The sequence below is a fragment of the Oncorhynchus mykiss genome, chromosome 13 (genome assembly GCF_057628025.1).
Source record: "Oncorhynchus mykiss isolate SJ-2025 chromosome 13, ASM5762802v1, whole genome shotgun sequence".
NCBI lineage: Eukaryota > Metazoa > Chordata > Actinopteri > Salmoniformes > Salmonidae > Oncorhynchus > Oncorhynchus mykiss.
Genome location: NC_143034.1, coordinates 72997543 through 73012766, shown reverse-complemented (window position 1 = coordinate 73012766; position 15224 = coordinate 72997543). Strand labels below are relative to the sequence as shown.

Here is a 15224-nt window from a genome sequence, read left to right as displayed (position 1 = left end):
GTCTGATTGGCTATCCGGAGGACTCCAGACAGAATCTCCCACTCAGAACACACCATCTTCCCAGTAATCCACTGTGGTTGATTCAATCTGGAGGGTAGAGGTGTCTGGTCTGATTGGCTATCTGGAGGACTCCAGACAGAATCTCCCACTCAGAACACACCATCTTCCCAGTAATCCACTGTGGTTGATTCAGTCTGGAGAGTAGAGGTGTCTGGTCTGATTGGCTATCTGGAGGACTCCAGACAGAATCTCACACTCTGAACACACCATCTTCCCAGTAATTCACTGTGGTTGATTCAGTCTGGAGAGTAGAGGTGTCTGGTCTGATTGGCTATCTGGAGGACTCCAGTCAGTTTGCTGTATTGTTCTGTTAACACTATGTACTGTAAGGAGTAATACTGCAGGAGAACACAGGGATATAGAGTAGGAATGTGGCTCTAGCGCCATCTGCTGGAGGTTCTCTATCAATAACTGCTTTTATACGAGAGTTTCTGACAGTACATCTATAAAATAGACACTGTGTGAATGATCATACACGACCATACTTGTAGCTCCCGAGTGGCGCAGCGGTCCGAGGCACTGCATCTCAGTGCTAGAGGCATCACTACAGATCCTGGTTCGATTCCAGACTATCCCAACCAGCTGTGATTGGGAATCCCATAGGGTGGCGCACAATTGGCCCAGCGTTGTTAGGGTTTGGCCTGGGGTAGGCCGTCATTGTAAATAATAATTTGTTCTTAACTGACTTTCCTAGTTAAAATGAATTTTAAAAATGTAAAATGAAAATACAGTTACTCACAGTAATTGATGTATCATTAGGCCATGCTAATGTTATCTTTGTAAGGTGTTAACTATTAACGGCAGGATTTGTGAGATTTAGGAATGAGCTGTGTGTTAAGGAGTGTTCTAATGTAGGAATGAACTGTGTGTTAAGGAGTGTTCTAATGTAGGAATGAACTGTGTGTTAAGGAGTGTTCTAATGTAGGAATGAACTGTGTGTTAAGGAGTGTTCTAATGTAGGAATAAACTGTGTGTTGTGGAGTGTTCTAATGTAGGAATGAACTGTGTGTTAAGGAGTGTTCTAATGTAGGAATGAACTGTGTGTTAAGGAGTGTTCTAATGTAGGAATGAACTGTGTGTTAAGGAGTGTTCTAATGTAGGAATGAACTGTGTGTTAAGGAGTGTTCTAATGTAGGAATGAACTGTGTGTTAAGGAGTGTTCTAATGTAGGAATGAACTGTGTGTTAAGGAGTGTTCTAATGTAGGAATGAACTGTGTGTTAAGGAGTGTTCTAATGTAGGAATGAACTGTGTGTTAAGGAGTGTTCTAATGTAGGAATGAACTGTGTGTTAAGGAGTGTTCTAATGTAGGAATGAACTGTGTGTTAAGGAGTGTTCTAATGTAGGAATGAACTGTGTGTTAAGGAGTGTTCTAATGTAGGAATGAACTGTGTGTTAAGGAGTGTTCTAATGTAGGAATGAACTGTGTGTTAAGGAGTGTTCTAATGTAGGAATGAACTGTGTGTTAAGGAGTGTTCTAATGTAGGAATGAACTGTGTCATGATAATGCTCTTTTCCATTTCAGCCTGCCCTTGAGGACTATGACAGTCGCTTTGCTGCTGCAAGGTAAGAACCTTATTATCAACCTCCCTGAACTACTGACCTGGTAGTTACACTGAGTGGTATGAATGACTGATCACCATGTAGTATGAATGTGAACTACTGTACTGACCTGGTAGTTACACTGAGTGGTATGAATGACTGATCACCATGTAGTATGAATGTGAACTACTGTACTGACCTGGTAGTTACACTGAGTGGTATGAATGACTGATCACCATGCAGTATGAATGTGAACTACTGTACTGACCTGGTAGTTACACTGAGTGGTATGAATGTGAACTACTGTACTGACCTGGTAGTTACACTGAGTGGTATGAATGTGAACTACTGTACTGACCTGGTAGTTACACTGAGTGGTATGAATGTGAACTACTGTACTGACCTGGTAGTTACACTGAGTGGTATGAATGACTGATCACCATGCAGTATGAATGTGAACTACTGTACTGACCTGGTAGTTACACTGAGTGGTATGAATGACTGATCACCATGCAGTATGAATGTGAACTACTGTACTGACCTGGTAGTTACACTGAGTGGTATGAATGACTGATCACCATGCAGTATGAATGTGAACTACTGTGGCGGGCCAGGCGCAGTGCGCGCTAACCAAAGTTGCCAGGTGCACGGTGTTTCCGTGTTGCTGGCTTCCGGGTTGGATGCGCACTGTGTCAAGAAGCAGTGCGGCTTGGTTGGTTGTGTATCGGAGAACGCATGACTTTCGACCTTCGTCTCTCCCGAGCCCGTACGGGAGTTGTAGTGATGAGACAAGATAGTAGCTACTAACAGTTGGATACCACGAAATTGGGGAGAAAAAGGGGGTACAAATTCAAATTTAAAAAAATAAATACACAGCACTGACTAGACTGGGATATGAGAGGAAAAATAAAACTACAATGAACAAAAATATAAGCGCAACATGAGTTACAGTTCATAAGGAAATCAGTCCATTGGAATAAGTTCATTAGGCCCTAGTCTATGGATTTCACATGACTGGGAATACAGATTATGCATCTGTTGGTCAGAGATACCTTAAACAAACAGTAGGGGAGTAGATCAGAAAACCAGTCAGTATCTGGTGTGAACATCATTTACCTCATGCAGTACGACATCACCTTCCCATAGAGTTGATCATCTGTTGGTCAGAGATACCTTAAACAAAACAGTAGGGGAGTAGATCAGAAAACCAGTCAGTATCTGGTGTGAACATCATTTACCTCATGCAGCACGACATCACCTTCCCATAGAGTTGATCATCTGTTGGTCAGAGATACCTTAAACAAAACAGTAGGGGAGTAGATCAGAAAACCAGTCAGTATCTGGTGTGAACATCATTTACCCCATGCAGTACGACATCACCTTCCCATAGAGTTGATCATCTGTTGGTCAGAGATACCTTAAACAAAACAGTAGGGGAGTAGATCAGAAAACCAGTCAGTATCTGGTGTGAACATCATTTACCCCATGCAGTACGACATCACCTTCCCATAGAGTTGATCATCTGTTGGTCAGAGATACCTTAAACAACACAGTAGGGGAGTAGATCAGAAAACCAGTCAGTATCTGGTGTGAACATCATTTACCTCATGCAGTACGACATCACCTTCCCATAGAGTTGATCAGGCTGTTGATTGAGGCCTGTGGAATAGCTGTGCAAAGTTGCTGGATATTGGCGGGACCCCTGGAACGCGCTGTCGTACACGTCGATCCAGAGCATCCCAAACCTGCTCAATGGATGACATGTTTGGTGCGTATGCAGGCCATGGAAGAACTGGCACATTTCCAGCCTCCAGGAATTGTGTACAGAACCTTGCGACATGGGGGCCGTACATTATCTTGCTGAAACACGAGGTGATGGCGGTGGATGAATGGAACAACAATCGGCCTCAGGATCTCGACATGGTATCTCTATGCATTCAATTTGCCATCGATTCAAATGCAATTTTGTTCGTTGTCCTTAGCTTATGCCTGCCCATACCATAACCCCTCCGCCACCATGGGGCACTCTGTTCACAACGTTGACATCAGCAAACCGCTCACCTACACAACATCGTGTCTGCAATCTGCCAGGTACAGTTGAAACCAGGACTCATCTGTGAAGAGCACACTTCTCCAGTGTGCCATTGGCCAGCGAAGTCTGTTACGATGCCTGTCAGGTCAAGACCCTAATTAGGACTACAAGTATGCATATGAGCTTCCCTGAGACTGTTTCTGACAGTTTTTGCAGAAGTTCTTCGATTGTGCAAAGCCTCGGTTTCATCAGCTGTCTGGGTTGGCTGGTCTCAGACGATCCCGCAGGTGAAGAAGCTGGATGTGGAGGTCCTGGGCTGGCGTGGTTACACGTGGTCTGTGGTTACACGTGGTCTGTGGTTACACGTGGTCTGTGGTTGTGAGGCCGGTTGGACGTACTGCCAAATACTCCAAAACGACATTGGACGCGGCTTATGGTAGAGAAATGAACATAAAATTCTCTGGCAACAGCTCTTGTGGACATTCCTGCAGTCAGCATGCCAATTTCACACTCCCTCAAAACTTTTGGGACATCTGTAGCATTGTGTTGTGTGACTGCACATTTTAGAGTGACCTTTTATTGTCAACAGCACAAGATGCACCTGTGTAATGATAAGGCTGTTTAATTAGCTTCTTGATATGCCACACCTGTCAGGTGGATGGATTATCCTGGCAAAAAGAAATGCTCACTAACAGGGAGGTAAACAAATTTGTGCACAGAATTTGAGAGAAATAAGCTGTTTTGTGCGTATGAAAAAATTGGGGGAACTTCTATTTCAGCTCATGAAACATGGGACCAACACTTTACATGTTGTGTTTATATTTTTGTTCAGTGTAGATCATTAAAGACCAATATTGCTTTGATGTGGAAGTTTAGCTGTTTAGTTTGAGTTCAAACTTGGAGACACTGCAGCTCTTCAGGCTTTGGATAAAAGTGTCTGCTAAATGGCATATATTATATAAGACCAGTCTTGGATGTCCAGCTCTGAGGAAGCTTTCATTTCTCCTCTTTTGGGGTCTTGCTTGCTTTTTCCTCAGACTCCATAGCTGCTATATTGACTTGTCATTTAATGACAACAGCATTTCATATAACTAGTGTCTAGAAGGTTTATTCTCCAACTGTTTCTGAGTCTATGTTTGTCTCTCAAACTGACTCTATCCCAAGTGGAATAGGGTTTCATTTGGGACAGAGTTAGTTTCTGTAATCCAATCAGAAGTCAGATCCACTGCTCTGGGAGGAGGGGTTAACCTAGGTTCATCCGAAGAGATTGATTTATTTCTGTCTGTCTGACAATGGGGAAGGTGTGTGTTTACTTGTATGTATGTGTCTTGTGACATATCGAATGACATCATTCTGACCTCATGTTGACATCACTGCTTGGTGAGGCTGGAGCTCTGATGAGCTCTGGTCTGGCGCTACAAGTGCTTCTACATAGAGTTTGATAGAGAGCTCTTTTTTGCATCTTTGCCATATTGGCTTCTGTGACAGCATTGGTAGCACCATTGAGGGATTTCTCCACTTGAAAGGAAAACTCCACCCAAAAGTGATCTTTTTGGTATTTGTTTCATTAGTACATTGTTGACGTAGTACCAAAAATGTTTTACTTGTCAACAATCAAGTTTTCAACATAAGTAACTTAAAAAAAACTGAAATCATACCCATCATATGATGCTGTATTTTATGGGGATGATTTCAGTTTTTTTTTAAGTTGCATATCTTGCTGACATGAACAACTTTTTGGGGACTATGCCAACAATGGACCAATGAAACAAATACCAAAAGATGGCTTTTGGGTGGAGTTTTCCTCTAAAAGAAATAAGGCAATTTCATCTTCTTCTTCTATTGACAGTCGGTTAACAAACTGAAATGATCAACACTGCCACCTGTAGTCTGTTGTCTGAACAGGTATAAATCCAAGGTTGGCTACATACAACCGCCTCCATTTATGATGTTTGTTCCGTAGTATCATTCATTGGCTGATCCCTCCTGATGACCTGGATAGAATTATGTGATCCTTCCATAATCAATAGGAAGTCCCACCCAGTTGACTACTTCAAAATGGTGAATGTCCTCAATGGAGCTGTCCATGCTAAAACAGGCTTCGTTGCACTTGAGCTGTCTATCCAAGTCTATGGTCGTTTCACATACTCCTTTTGTTCCTGAATATCTGATTCTGGGTCAGATCTTGTATTTATAGATCTAACAGGCCCAGGGTGTCTCCACCCTAGAGGCACTGAACTCATCTTACACCAGACCCCCACTGCCAACCAGATGACTTGGATTACCTCATCACAAATGGCCTCTAGGTTACTTGGATTGAATTTGCATATTGTTCAAAAAGACAAGTGATTCTGTGAAACATTTAAATATCAATACATTCCATTTCTTTACCCTTCAAAAGTTTGTTTTCTTTCTATCATCATTAATATTCAGATAGATATAGAGGCCTGGGTTGTGTTCATTAGGTTACCAAATGGAGGAAAACTGACAAACAAGTGGTACGAACCTGGACTTGTACAATAAGAAATGCAAATGTCTGTTGCAAAGCGTTTTGTGTGTCCTAATGAACATGACCCTGATGAAGGGAGTCCCATCTCGGTAACTATGGCAGCCAGGTGTGTTTTGGTGTGGGAGGTTTAGGTGGGAGGGAAGTACTTGCTACTCGTGTGTGTGTGTGTTTGAGATGGATGACACTGCAGTCTGACTGTGCAGAATCACTGATCTTAAACTAACTACTGATCACTACTCATTGTGTGATCAAGATGAGTGATTCTGTGCCTTGCCTTGTTCAAACTGATCCACTCAAAACACACTGATGGTACAGCACCCCTCTCCTCCCTACACCGCTCCGCCCAAATCCACCCCTGCCTGCCTGCCCTCCTTGCCTTGTGGCTGTCTTGTCCCTCCATCTTCTCTCGAAGTGTGTCTCTTCTCTTCCCACCTGGCAAGCTTCCTTTCTCTTTGTTCCTTGTTCCACAGTTCTGATCCCGATGGCAAATTGATTTCGACAGTGTGAGAACAGACAGACAGAGACAGCTCCCTACCGGATAGCACAGGGGCCGCCCCCTCTCTCCCCCCCCCCCCCCCCCCCCCCCCCTTTCAGTCTCTTCCCAACAATCTCACCCCTTAGTCTCTCCACCTCAATCTCACCCCTTAGTCTCTCCCTCTTAGTCTCCTCCCTGTCTCTCCCCCTTAGTCTCCTCCCTGTCTCTCCTCCCTGTCTCTCCCCCTCAGTCTCCTCCCTGTCTCTCCCCCTCAGTCTCCTCCCTGTCTCTCCCCGTTAGTCTCCTCCCTGTCTCTCCCCCTCAGTCTCCACCCTGTATCCCCCCTCCTCCCCCTTGCTTCCACGCACTCCTTCTCCAAGTGGAAGAGCTCCAAGTCTCATCCCTCCTTTCTGTCCTTTCTTCCTCTCCTTGATCCCTCCTTCACTCCTTCCTTCCTCGGGTCGGTGGCGGTGACAGTGGCGGTTGGTGGGTAGAGGATGAGGAGGGCGCTGAGAGGGAGAGCCAGGGAGAAGCCCGTCCACCAATCGGCTTGCAGCGTTTCCCACTCTGAACTCTAAACTTTGAACTTCTCTATCTAATCAATGTCCGTGCGAGAGACAAAATGGACACTACTAAACTCTCAATCTCAAACAAGAGACTGCCTTTGCCACTGCTTGTCTTTGACTTTCATGCATGTACATGGTTGTGTCATTTTGTTAAATCTGAAAAGACATGTTCCTGTACGGTACAAGTGCCAAAAAGATCAACATTGTATACAGTCATTGTACTTCACTCAGCCACTGAACTGGACAAAACTGCTTTTCTAAAGCACGTGGAATGACTCAACATGATAATGGAGACTTCGGATGTGTCAAATGGAACCCTATTCCCTATGTACATTTGCCCAGGGCCCATTCTATGGGGAATAGGTGCTGTTTGTGACGTAGCCTTTGTTTGCATTGAGGCTGTGCAGATATTCTGTCTGTTGTTCCTTTGATATACACTATGTGGCGCTGCACTCATTGCCTGGTGTGACCTGTCAATGCTGAAGTCGATTTGAGGCTTTTTTTCTCGACGGTGTCATTATGCCTTACTTCTGAAATGTTTTTTTTTTTTCTGTGGTAGTTTAAATGTGCAACTTAGGTTGTGGAATATAAATATCTTAGTTTAACTTGGACACCCCTTTCAAATTCGACGCAAGAATCAACTTTTTGTTTTTATCAACTTTTGTCTGGGGGATCATTACCATCCAGGACGAATTTCGTATTTTCCTCTTTTTATGATTTTTAAAATCAAGATGATTATTTTGTTAAAAATAGAAATAAATGTTTCACAGTGCAAAATAAATAATATATCTGGTTTCAAATTCAGATCACACTATATACATCCAGTCCTTTCTAGGACCTCCTCCAAGCCATCCCATGAGTGGTCAGTCTGAAATATTCACTTTCCTTCAAATAGTCCTTGATGGAGCTCCGTTTGGACCTTTTCTGACCCCTGAATATGCTCTTTCAGCAGTTGGGGCAGTCATCATTGACCCCTCTACAACCATTTGAACCTTCCATGACCTTTGTCTAATTTTCTCCACAACTGCTGTGATCTAGTTGAAAGAAAGTACAAAACAATATGTTTAATAATATGATTATCATCGTATGTCCTGAGTGATTATGTCCTTTTTTTGGTCTTCATTTCTTTGAAAAAATGCGTTAAGTGTTGTTGTAAAAAAGATTTCCAGAAAAATATAAAATATTAATTTGAATAATATAAAAAGTCATTATCTTTGAGCATGCTACGGCGCAATGATCAGAAAATGTGATACTATTGAACTTTGACATTGAATGTATGGTGACTTTTTACAAAAAAAGTATTCTAAATAAAACATATCTATATATTAATAAACAGTTTGTTCAGAGGAGAGATCTGTTCTGTCAAATTAATGACTTAAAAAAAAATATATATATTTGAAATGATTTAATTTAATATTTTTTTCTATTTTGATTGACATCAGTATGTTTTGGACCAGTACTGGCCAAACATATGAAGTATTGTCTGTTGTCATGGCGTCTGCATCGTCCACACCTCACCCCTCCCTGTCCACCTCATCCTCTATGCACTACCTCTGGCGTCCCATAGCAACCAAGCTCTGATCGCCACGTCATCATGATGTGATTTGAACCATTTGAGTGTCAGTGTGTGTGGTGAATGTGTGTGTTTGTGAATGGCACTATAGATGTGTTCCTCTCCTTTCCTTCCTACCTCCTTTCCCTTCCTGCCTTCTCTCCTTTCCTTCCTGCCTCCTCTCCTTTCCTTCCTGCCCCCTCTCCTTTCCTTCCTGCCCCCTCTCCTTTCCTTCCTGCCTCCTCTTCTCTCCTTCCTGCCCCCTCTCCTTTCCTTCCTGCCTCCTCTCCTTTCCTTCCTGCCTCCTCTCCTTTCCTTCCTGCCCCCTCTCCTTTCCTTCCTGCCCCCTCTCCTTTCCTTCCTGCCCCCTCTCCTTTCCTTCCTGCCTCCTCTCCTTTCCTTCCTGCCTCCTCTCCTTTCCTTCCTGCCTCATCTCCTTTCCTTCCTGCCTCCTCTCCTTTCCTTCCTGCCCCCTCTCCTTTCCTTCCTGCCCCCTCTCCTTTCCTTCCTGCCCCCTCTCCTTTCCTTCCTGCCCCCTCTCCTTTCCTTCCTGCCCCCTCTCCTTTCCTTCCTGCCCCCTCTCCTCTCCTTCCTGCCCCCTCTCCTTTCCTTCCTGCCTCCTCTCCTTTCCTTCCTGCCCCCTCTCCTTCTTCAGACAGTATTTCTCTAGTTTTGCTGCCATGTGAATATAATCCTGGTTTGTTTGAACTTCCAGTTGTATTAGGGTTATAGCCTGAAGCCATAGGACACATCCTAGTACCCCCTGTGTATAGTCCTAGTACCCCCTGTGTATAGTCCTAGTACCCCCTGTGTATAGTCCTAGTAACCCCTGTATATAGTCCTAGTAACCCCTGTATATAGTCCTAGTACCCCCTGTGTAAAGTCCTAGTACCCCCTGTGTAAAGTCCTAGTACCCTGGTTGTGGAGACCTGTAGTAGAGAAGGTGCTGTGCTATAGCAGCCACACAAGTCCCATTGACAGCTCTGTGGTTAGGCTTTTTACACATCATCTCTGCAGACAAACATCAGGCTGTGACTTGGCTAAGTTGAGGGCATGAAAATGTGTATTGTCAGTCTTCCATCGTTCTTCACAGATCCAGTCCAAAGAGCTGGTTTCCCAGACACAGATGAATCCTGTAGTCTTGGAACAAAAAATAATCATTTCTCAAGCAACCATGATTTTTAAACCAGGAATAGTTTGCCTCCCAAATGGAACCCTAATCCCTTTATAGTGCGCTACTTTTGATCAGGACTCTGGTCTAAAGTAGTGCACTATATAGAGAATAGGGTTCCGTTGTGGACATGTACCAGGTTTAATTTGTGCCTGGGAAATGAACCCTATATCAGTTAACGTATGTTCATCTGACATCAGACTAACTAGCTGTGCCAATGCCTTTAAGAACTGTGACCTCACTATGCATGACTTCACTATGAGAGATGAGCTTTATGCACCCTATTCCCTACATAGTACACTCAAACGTAGTGCACTACATAGGGAATACGGTGCAGTTTTTGGATGCACACTAAGGCAGTCAAACCCAAGGGTTTTCTTTACCTTCCAGTTTGGGTCCAGAAATGTCCCGGTTCTGAAAGAACAGGACGTCAGTAAGTCACCAGCCTCCATCGCCGCTCGCTCACTCACTCAGCCAACCAACTAATCACACTCTCTCTGGTTCTCTCGGCTGTCATTGGCTGTCTGGCTTCAGTAAGGTGCTGGACATCCCTGTTTTGTTTTTTCCTTTTCCAACCTTCGACCTCTCTGATTGGCTTTCCTTCCTGAGGCGGGGTTTCTTCCGGCCAATCCAGGAGGCCCTGGGTTGCAAAATAATGTTTTTCCATGGAGGTAAACGTGTCAGAAGACTCTAAGTCCTTCTAACCCTGCCTGTCTGTTCTGTACTCTCAGAGTAAATGTTTAACACTTCACTCCAATAATAAGCACTACAGCATTGTTTGTTCTCGCCTGCATGCTGGCTCTAACATTCACTTTATAAATAATAACTACAGACACACATTGAGAAACAAAAGTATTTAGTCAGTGGAGAATGGCTACTGTTATTGTACTTTCTGGTTTCTATAGGGGTCACTATAATCTACCAAACAGAAAACTGAAGATAAATACCTTAGGGTGGGTGATGAGTTGGGATTAAGGGTTTGACCTAAGTGTCTTCCATGTGTGTTCTATCCAGACTAAACATCTCTCTTCCTTGCTCCCTCTCTCCACAGTGACCGAGCCCTGGAGATTTACTTCAGACAACCCATCAATGATGACAGATCAGCCCCTATATTCTACTAGCATGGGGCCTTCACAGCACCCCTGTAGGTCCCTGGCCTCTCACCCTCCCCCCACAGCACCCCTGTAGGTCCCTGGCCTCTCACCCTCCCCTGACAGCACCCCTGTAGATCCCTGGCCTCTCACCCTCCCCTCACAGCACCCTGTAGGTCCCTGGCCTCTCACCCTCCCCTCACAGCACCCCTGTAGATCCCTGGCCTCTCACCCTCCCCTGACAGCACCCCTGTAGGTCCCTGGCTTCTCACCCTCCCCTGACAGCACCCCTGTAGGTCCCTGGCCTCTCACCCTCCCCTCACAGCACCCCTGTAGGTCCCTGGCCTCTCACCCTCCCCTCACAGCACCCCTATAGGTCCCTGGCCTCTCACCCTCCCCTCACAGCACCCCTATAGGTCCCTGGCCTCTCACCCTCCCCTCACAGCACCCCTGTAGGTTCCTGGCCTCTCACCCTCCCCTCACAGCACCCCTATAGGTTCCTGGCCTCTCACCCTCCCCTCACAGCACCCCTATAGGTTCCTGGCCTCTCACCCTCCCCTCACAGCACCCCTGTAGGTCCCTGGGGCTCCCTGGCCTCCGATCCTCCTCTCACAACCCCCCTGTAGGCACCTGGGGGTCCTTGGCCCCCACCACCTCCCCCTAACCAGCTTGTGTGTCCCTGGCCCTTCGCCCTCCTCTTAAGACCCCTGTAGGTCTCTGGCCTCTAGTCACAATACTGATAATAATGAACATATATTTTTCATTTCTATGTTCCTGTAACTTAAATAATGTACAGCAAACTGTCTTAAGAGGTTGAAGGTAAATATTGAGAGGGAGGACAACGTGTGGTATGTATATAGGTTATATTACAGTAAATTGATAGTTACACTGGATGTAGATGTACAGTATAACATAAGTACATTTGTAAATACTTTTTTCATTTAAAACTATTACTTGATATTTTAAACCAAGTCTGCCCAACGCTCTTCCTGAAGATCTACCATCCTGTAGGTTTTCAATCCAACCGTAATCAAACATACCTGATTCCACTAGTTAAGGTCTGGGTGACCTGCTAATAATTAGAATCAGGTGAGTGAGTGAAAAAGTACAGGCCGGTAGGTCTTCAGGAAGAGGGTTGGGCAGCCCTGCAGCAGGCCTATATGCTAGCCTGGAACTGCTGTCAACTAGGATGGGCGTTAGGGAGGCTCCACCACTACACTTACACTGCCTTGCAAAAGTGTTCACACCCCTCGGATTTCCTCACATTTAGTTTGTACTAAGTGGGATTAATAATAAATAAAATATTTTTTTGTTGTCAACCATCTACACAAAATACTAAAATCAAAGTGTTTTATTGATTTAATATGAATAGAGATTACATAACGAAAATATCGTTGTTGCGTAAGTATTGAGCTCCCTAAGTCAATACATGTGATTTAGGGGGCGATTTACATCTGTGTCTTCCTGGGTAAGTCTTTTAAAGCTTTACACACCTGGATCATGCAATATTAGCCCATTTATTATGTTTAAAGTTCTTCAAGCTCTGTCAAGAAGTCTCAACTATTGATTTAAGCAGATTTATGTCAAACTGTAACTTGGCCACTCAGGAACATTCACTGTCTTCTTGGTAAAATACTCCAGTGTAGATTTGGCCTTGTGTTGTAGGTTATTGTCCTGCTGAAAAGTGAATTCCTCTCCCAGTGACTGGTGTAAAGCAGACTGAAGACTCAAGGATTTTGCATGTGCATAGCTTCATCCCGTTTCTTTTTATCCTGGAAAACTGCCCAGTATTTGCCGACGTCAAGCATACCCATAACATGATGCAGCCACCACCATGCTTAAAAATAAGGAGGCGGTTAGTTACTCCGTGTTGTTGGATTTGCCCCAAATGTAAGGCTTTGCAGTGTTTTTTTTAAAGTATAACTTAGTGTGCCTTGTTGCATACAACATGCATGTTTTGGAATATTTTTATTCTGTATATTTGTGCTGTTCTTTTCAATCTGCCATTGTAAGTCATTATTGTGGAGTCTCTACAATGTTGTTGGGCCAACCTCAGTTTTCTCCCATCACAGCTTTTTTTTTTATTCTGCTCCGGTGCCAACTTGTGTTATTTGTTAAGCCAAACTAATTTAGGCCTGAACAAAGGGGCTATATTTTAGTTATCTACTTTAATTCATCTTCAAAATAATCTTCCACTTTGACATTGGTGTATTTTGAGTCGATCGTTGACCCCCAAAAAATACAATTTGAATCCCACTTTGTAACACAAAATGGGAAGAAATCCAAGGGGTGTGAATACTTTTGCAAGGCACCGTAGATAGTTCATGTCTTCTTGCAGATTAAAAGGTGTCGGTTTGTTACACCAATCCATTTGTACATATCATGTTTTTTCCATAATAGACCTCAGTATTCTTTGATGAAAACACTGTACATTTGACATTGAACATCCTATAGATGGACTACTAACTTACAGTATGAGCATTGAATGAAGGCTTGCAGAAACCCAGTCAGATATGCATATCACCAACTCTTTCTTGTTCAGTCCATACCGATCTTCTTTGCAGTGAAAGGAGGTACCTTACAGCAATGTGTCCTCCAGCTAAGGCAGGGGGTCGTTTAGCAGCTCATGGAAATGCATAGTGATGTACAATGAATGTGATCAAACACAACTGCAAACATTAGCTAATGCTTCTGTACAGGCCATAGACCACCATAGATAACACCATATTGTCTAGGAGTCGTGAAACAGTATGCCCAGTAACATGGGGACTGTGCCTTCTGTCTGCCTGTCGTTTCCTATGCAGCTTCAGGGTAAATCATCATCCTAAAACACTGCTATAAGCAAAGGGCACATGTATCACTTTTATCTGGCTATTGTTTGTTATATTGTTTCTTCAGAATGTCACAAATGTTATTTTCTTTGATTTAGACTTTTCTAAAATGTTTGATCAGTCTGCTAAGTAATTCTACTGTAAACAAAATGTTATTGTTGCTTGAATACGTTAAACTACTACTGTACTGTACTACATACTCTAATGGTAGAATACAAAAATGGAGAAATGCTATGAATTCCCTTCTACATTTTTTTTTCTTTTTAAAGTGAATATTATAACTTTATAATAAGATGTTAGCTAGCTACAGTAGAAATAATAGCTGATATGATTTGACGTTCAGATCTAGTTTCCCCACCTCAGAATAACAAAATAGAATGTTATTGTCATAGTGTGATCATGCTGACTCAGTATTATACACTGTAGGCCTATCTGAAACCACACCCTGTTCCCTTTAGTGCACTACTATTGGTCAGAGCCAATCTGGGCACTACGTAGGTAATAGGATGCCATTTTGGACACTTATTGATTGTCTTCAATAGGGGTCAGAGAATGGACAGTAGTCACGCTGGTTAGTGTGGAGGTATGAGAGAGAGAGAAACTGATATGAGTGTAAGAATCGGAGTCTCAACAGATACCACTGGTTGGATTCAACTTTAGACGACTGTTTGCGAACAGGTAAACCACTGGCTAGGCACACCAGAAGGGTTTCAAATACATTTTATACGGTTTTATAATATTTTCTCACTCTGTTCCTGTATCTGTATATCTGTACAAAAATGACCTTTGTACACATTCATGACCTTGTATGAAATAAAACAATTGGACACAAGAAGTGTGTGCTAACTACTGCTATTCATGTCAGAAACAAAGGATGATGACCTGGGTTGTGTTCAGTAGAGCATACCATGATCTTATGAAGAACTGGGTTGTGTTCAGTAGAGCACACCATGATGATCTGGGTTATGTTCAGTAGAGCACACCGCGACTATATGAAGAACTGGGTTGTGTTCAGTAGAGCACACCGCGACCATATGAAGAACTGGGTTGTGTTCAGTAGAGCACACCATGATGACCTGGGTTGTGTTCAGTAGAGCATACCATGATGACCTGGGTTGTGTTCAGTAGAGCATACATACCATGATGACCTGGGTTGTGTTCAGTAGAGCATACATACCATGATGACCTGGGTTGTGTTTAGTAGAGCATACCATGATGACCTGGGTTGTGTTTAGTAGAGCATACCATGATGACCTGGGTTGTGTTTAGTAGAGCATACCATGATGACCTGGGTTGTGTTCAGTAGAGCATACCATGATCGTATGATGACCTGGGTTGTGTTCAGTAGAGCATACCATGATGACCTGGGTTGTGTTCAGTAGAGCATACCATGATG

The 15224-nt window shown here is 43.6% G+C and overlaps 1 protein-coding gene across 12 annotated transcripts in view; it reads left to right on the top strand.

Moving 5' to 3' along the window:
• Positions 1 to 14660, top strand: part of LOC110487480 (BAR/IMD domain-containing adapter protein 2) — a 132171-nt gene extending 117511 nt beyond the window's left edge. For 3 of the 12 annotated variants that reach the window (XR_016486096.1, XR_016486098.1, XM_090197538.1), the window contains 3 exons: positions 1585 to 1625; positions 10297 to 10339; positions 10958 to 14660. Coding sequence is in view for 8 of the 12 variants with exons in the window: in XM_090197538.1 (XP_090053664.1) it covers positions 1585 to 1625; positions 10297 to 10324 (69 nt within the window). In the remaining 4 variants the exon portion in view is untranslated. Of the gene's footprint in view, positions 1 to 1584; positions 1626 to 6612; positions 8517 to 10296; positions 10860 to 10957 lie in introns of those variants that run through there. The other 9 variants (XM_090197541.1, XM_090197536.1, XM_090197542.1 and 6 more) reach the window with 5 other exon arrangements.
• The last annotated feature ends 564 nt before the right edge of the window (positions 14661 to 15224 follow it).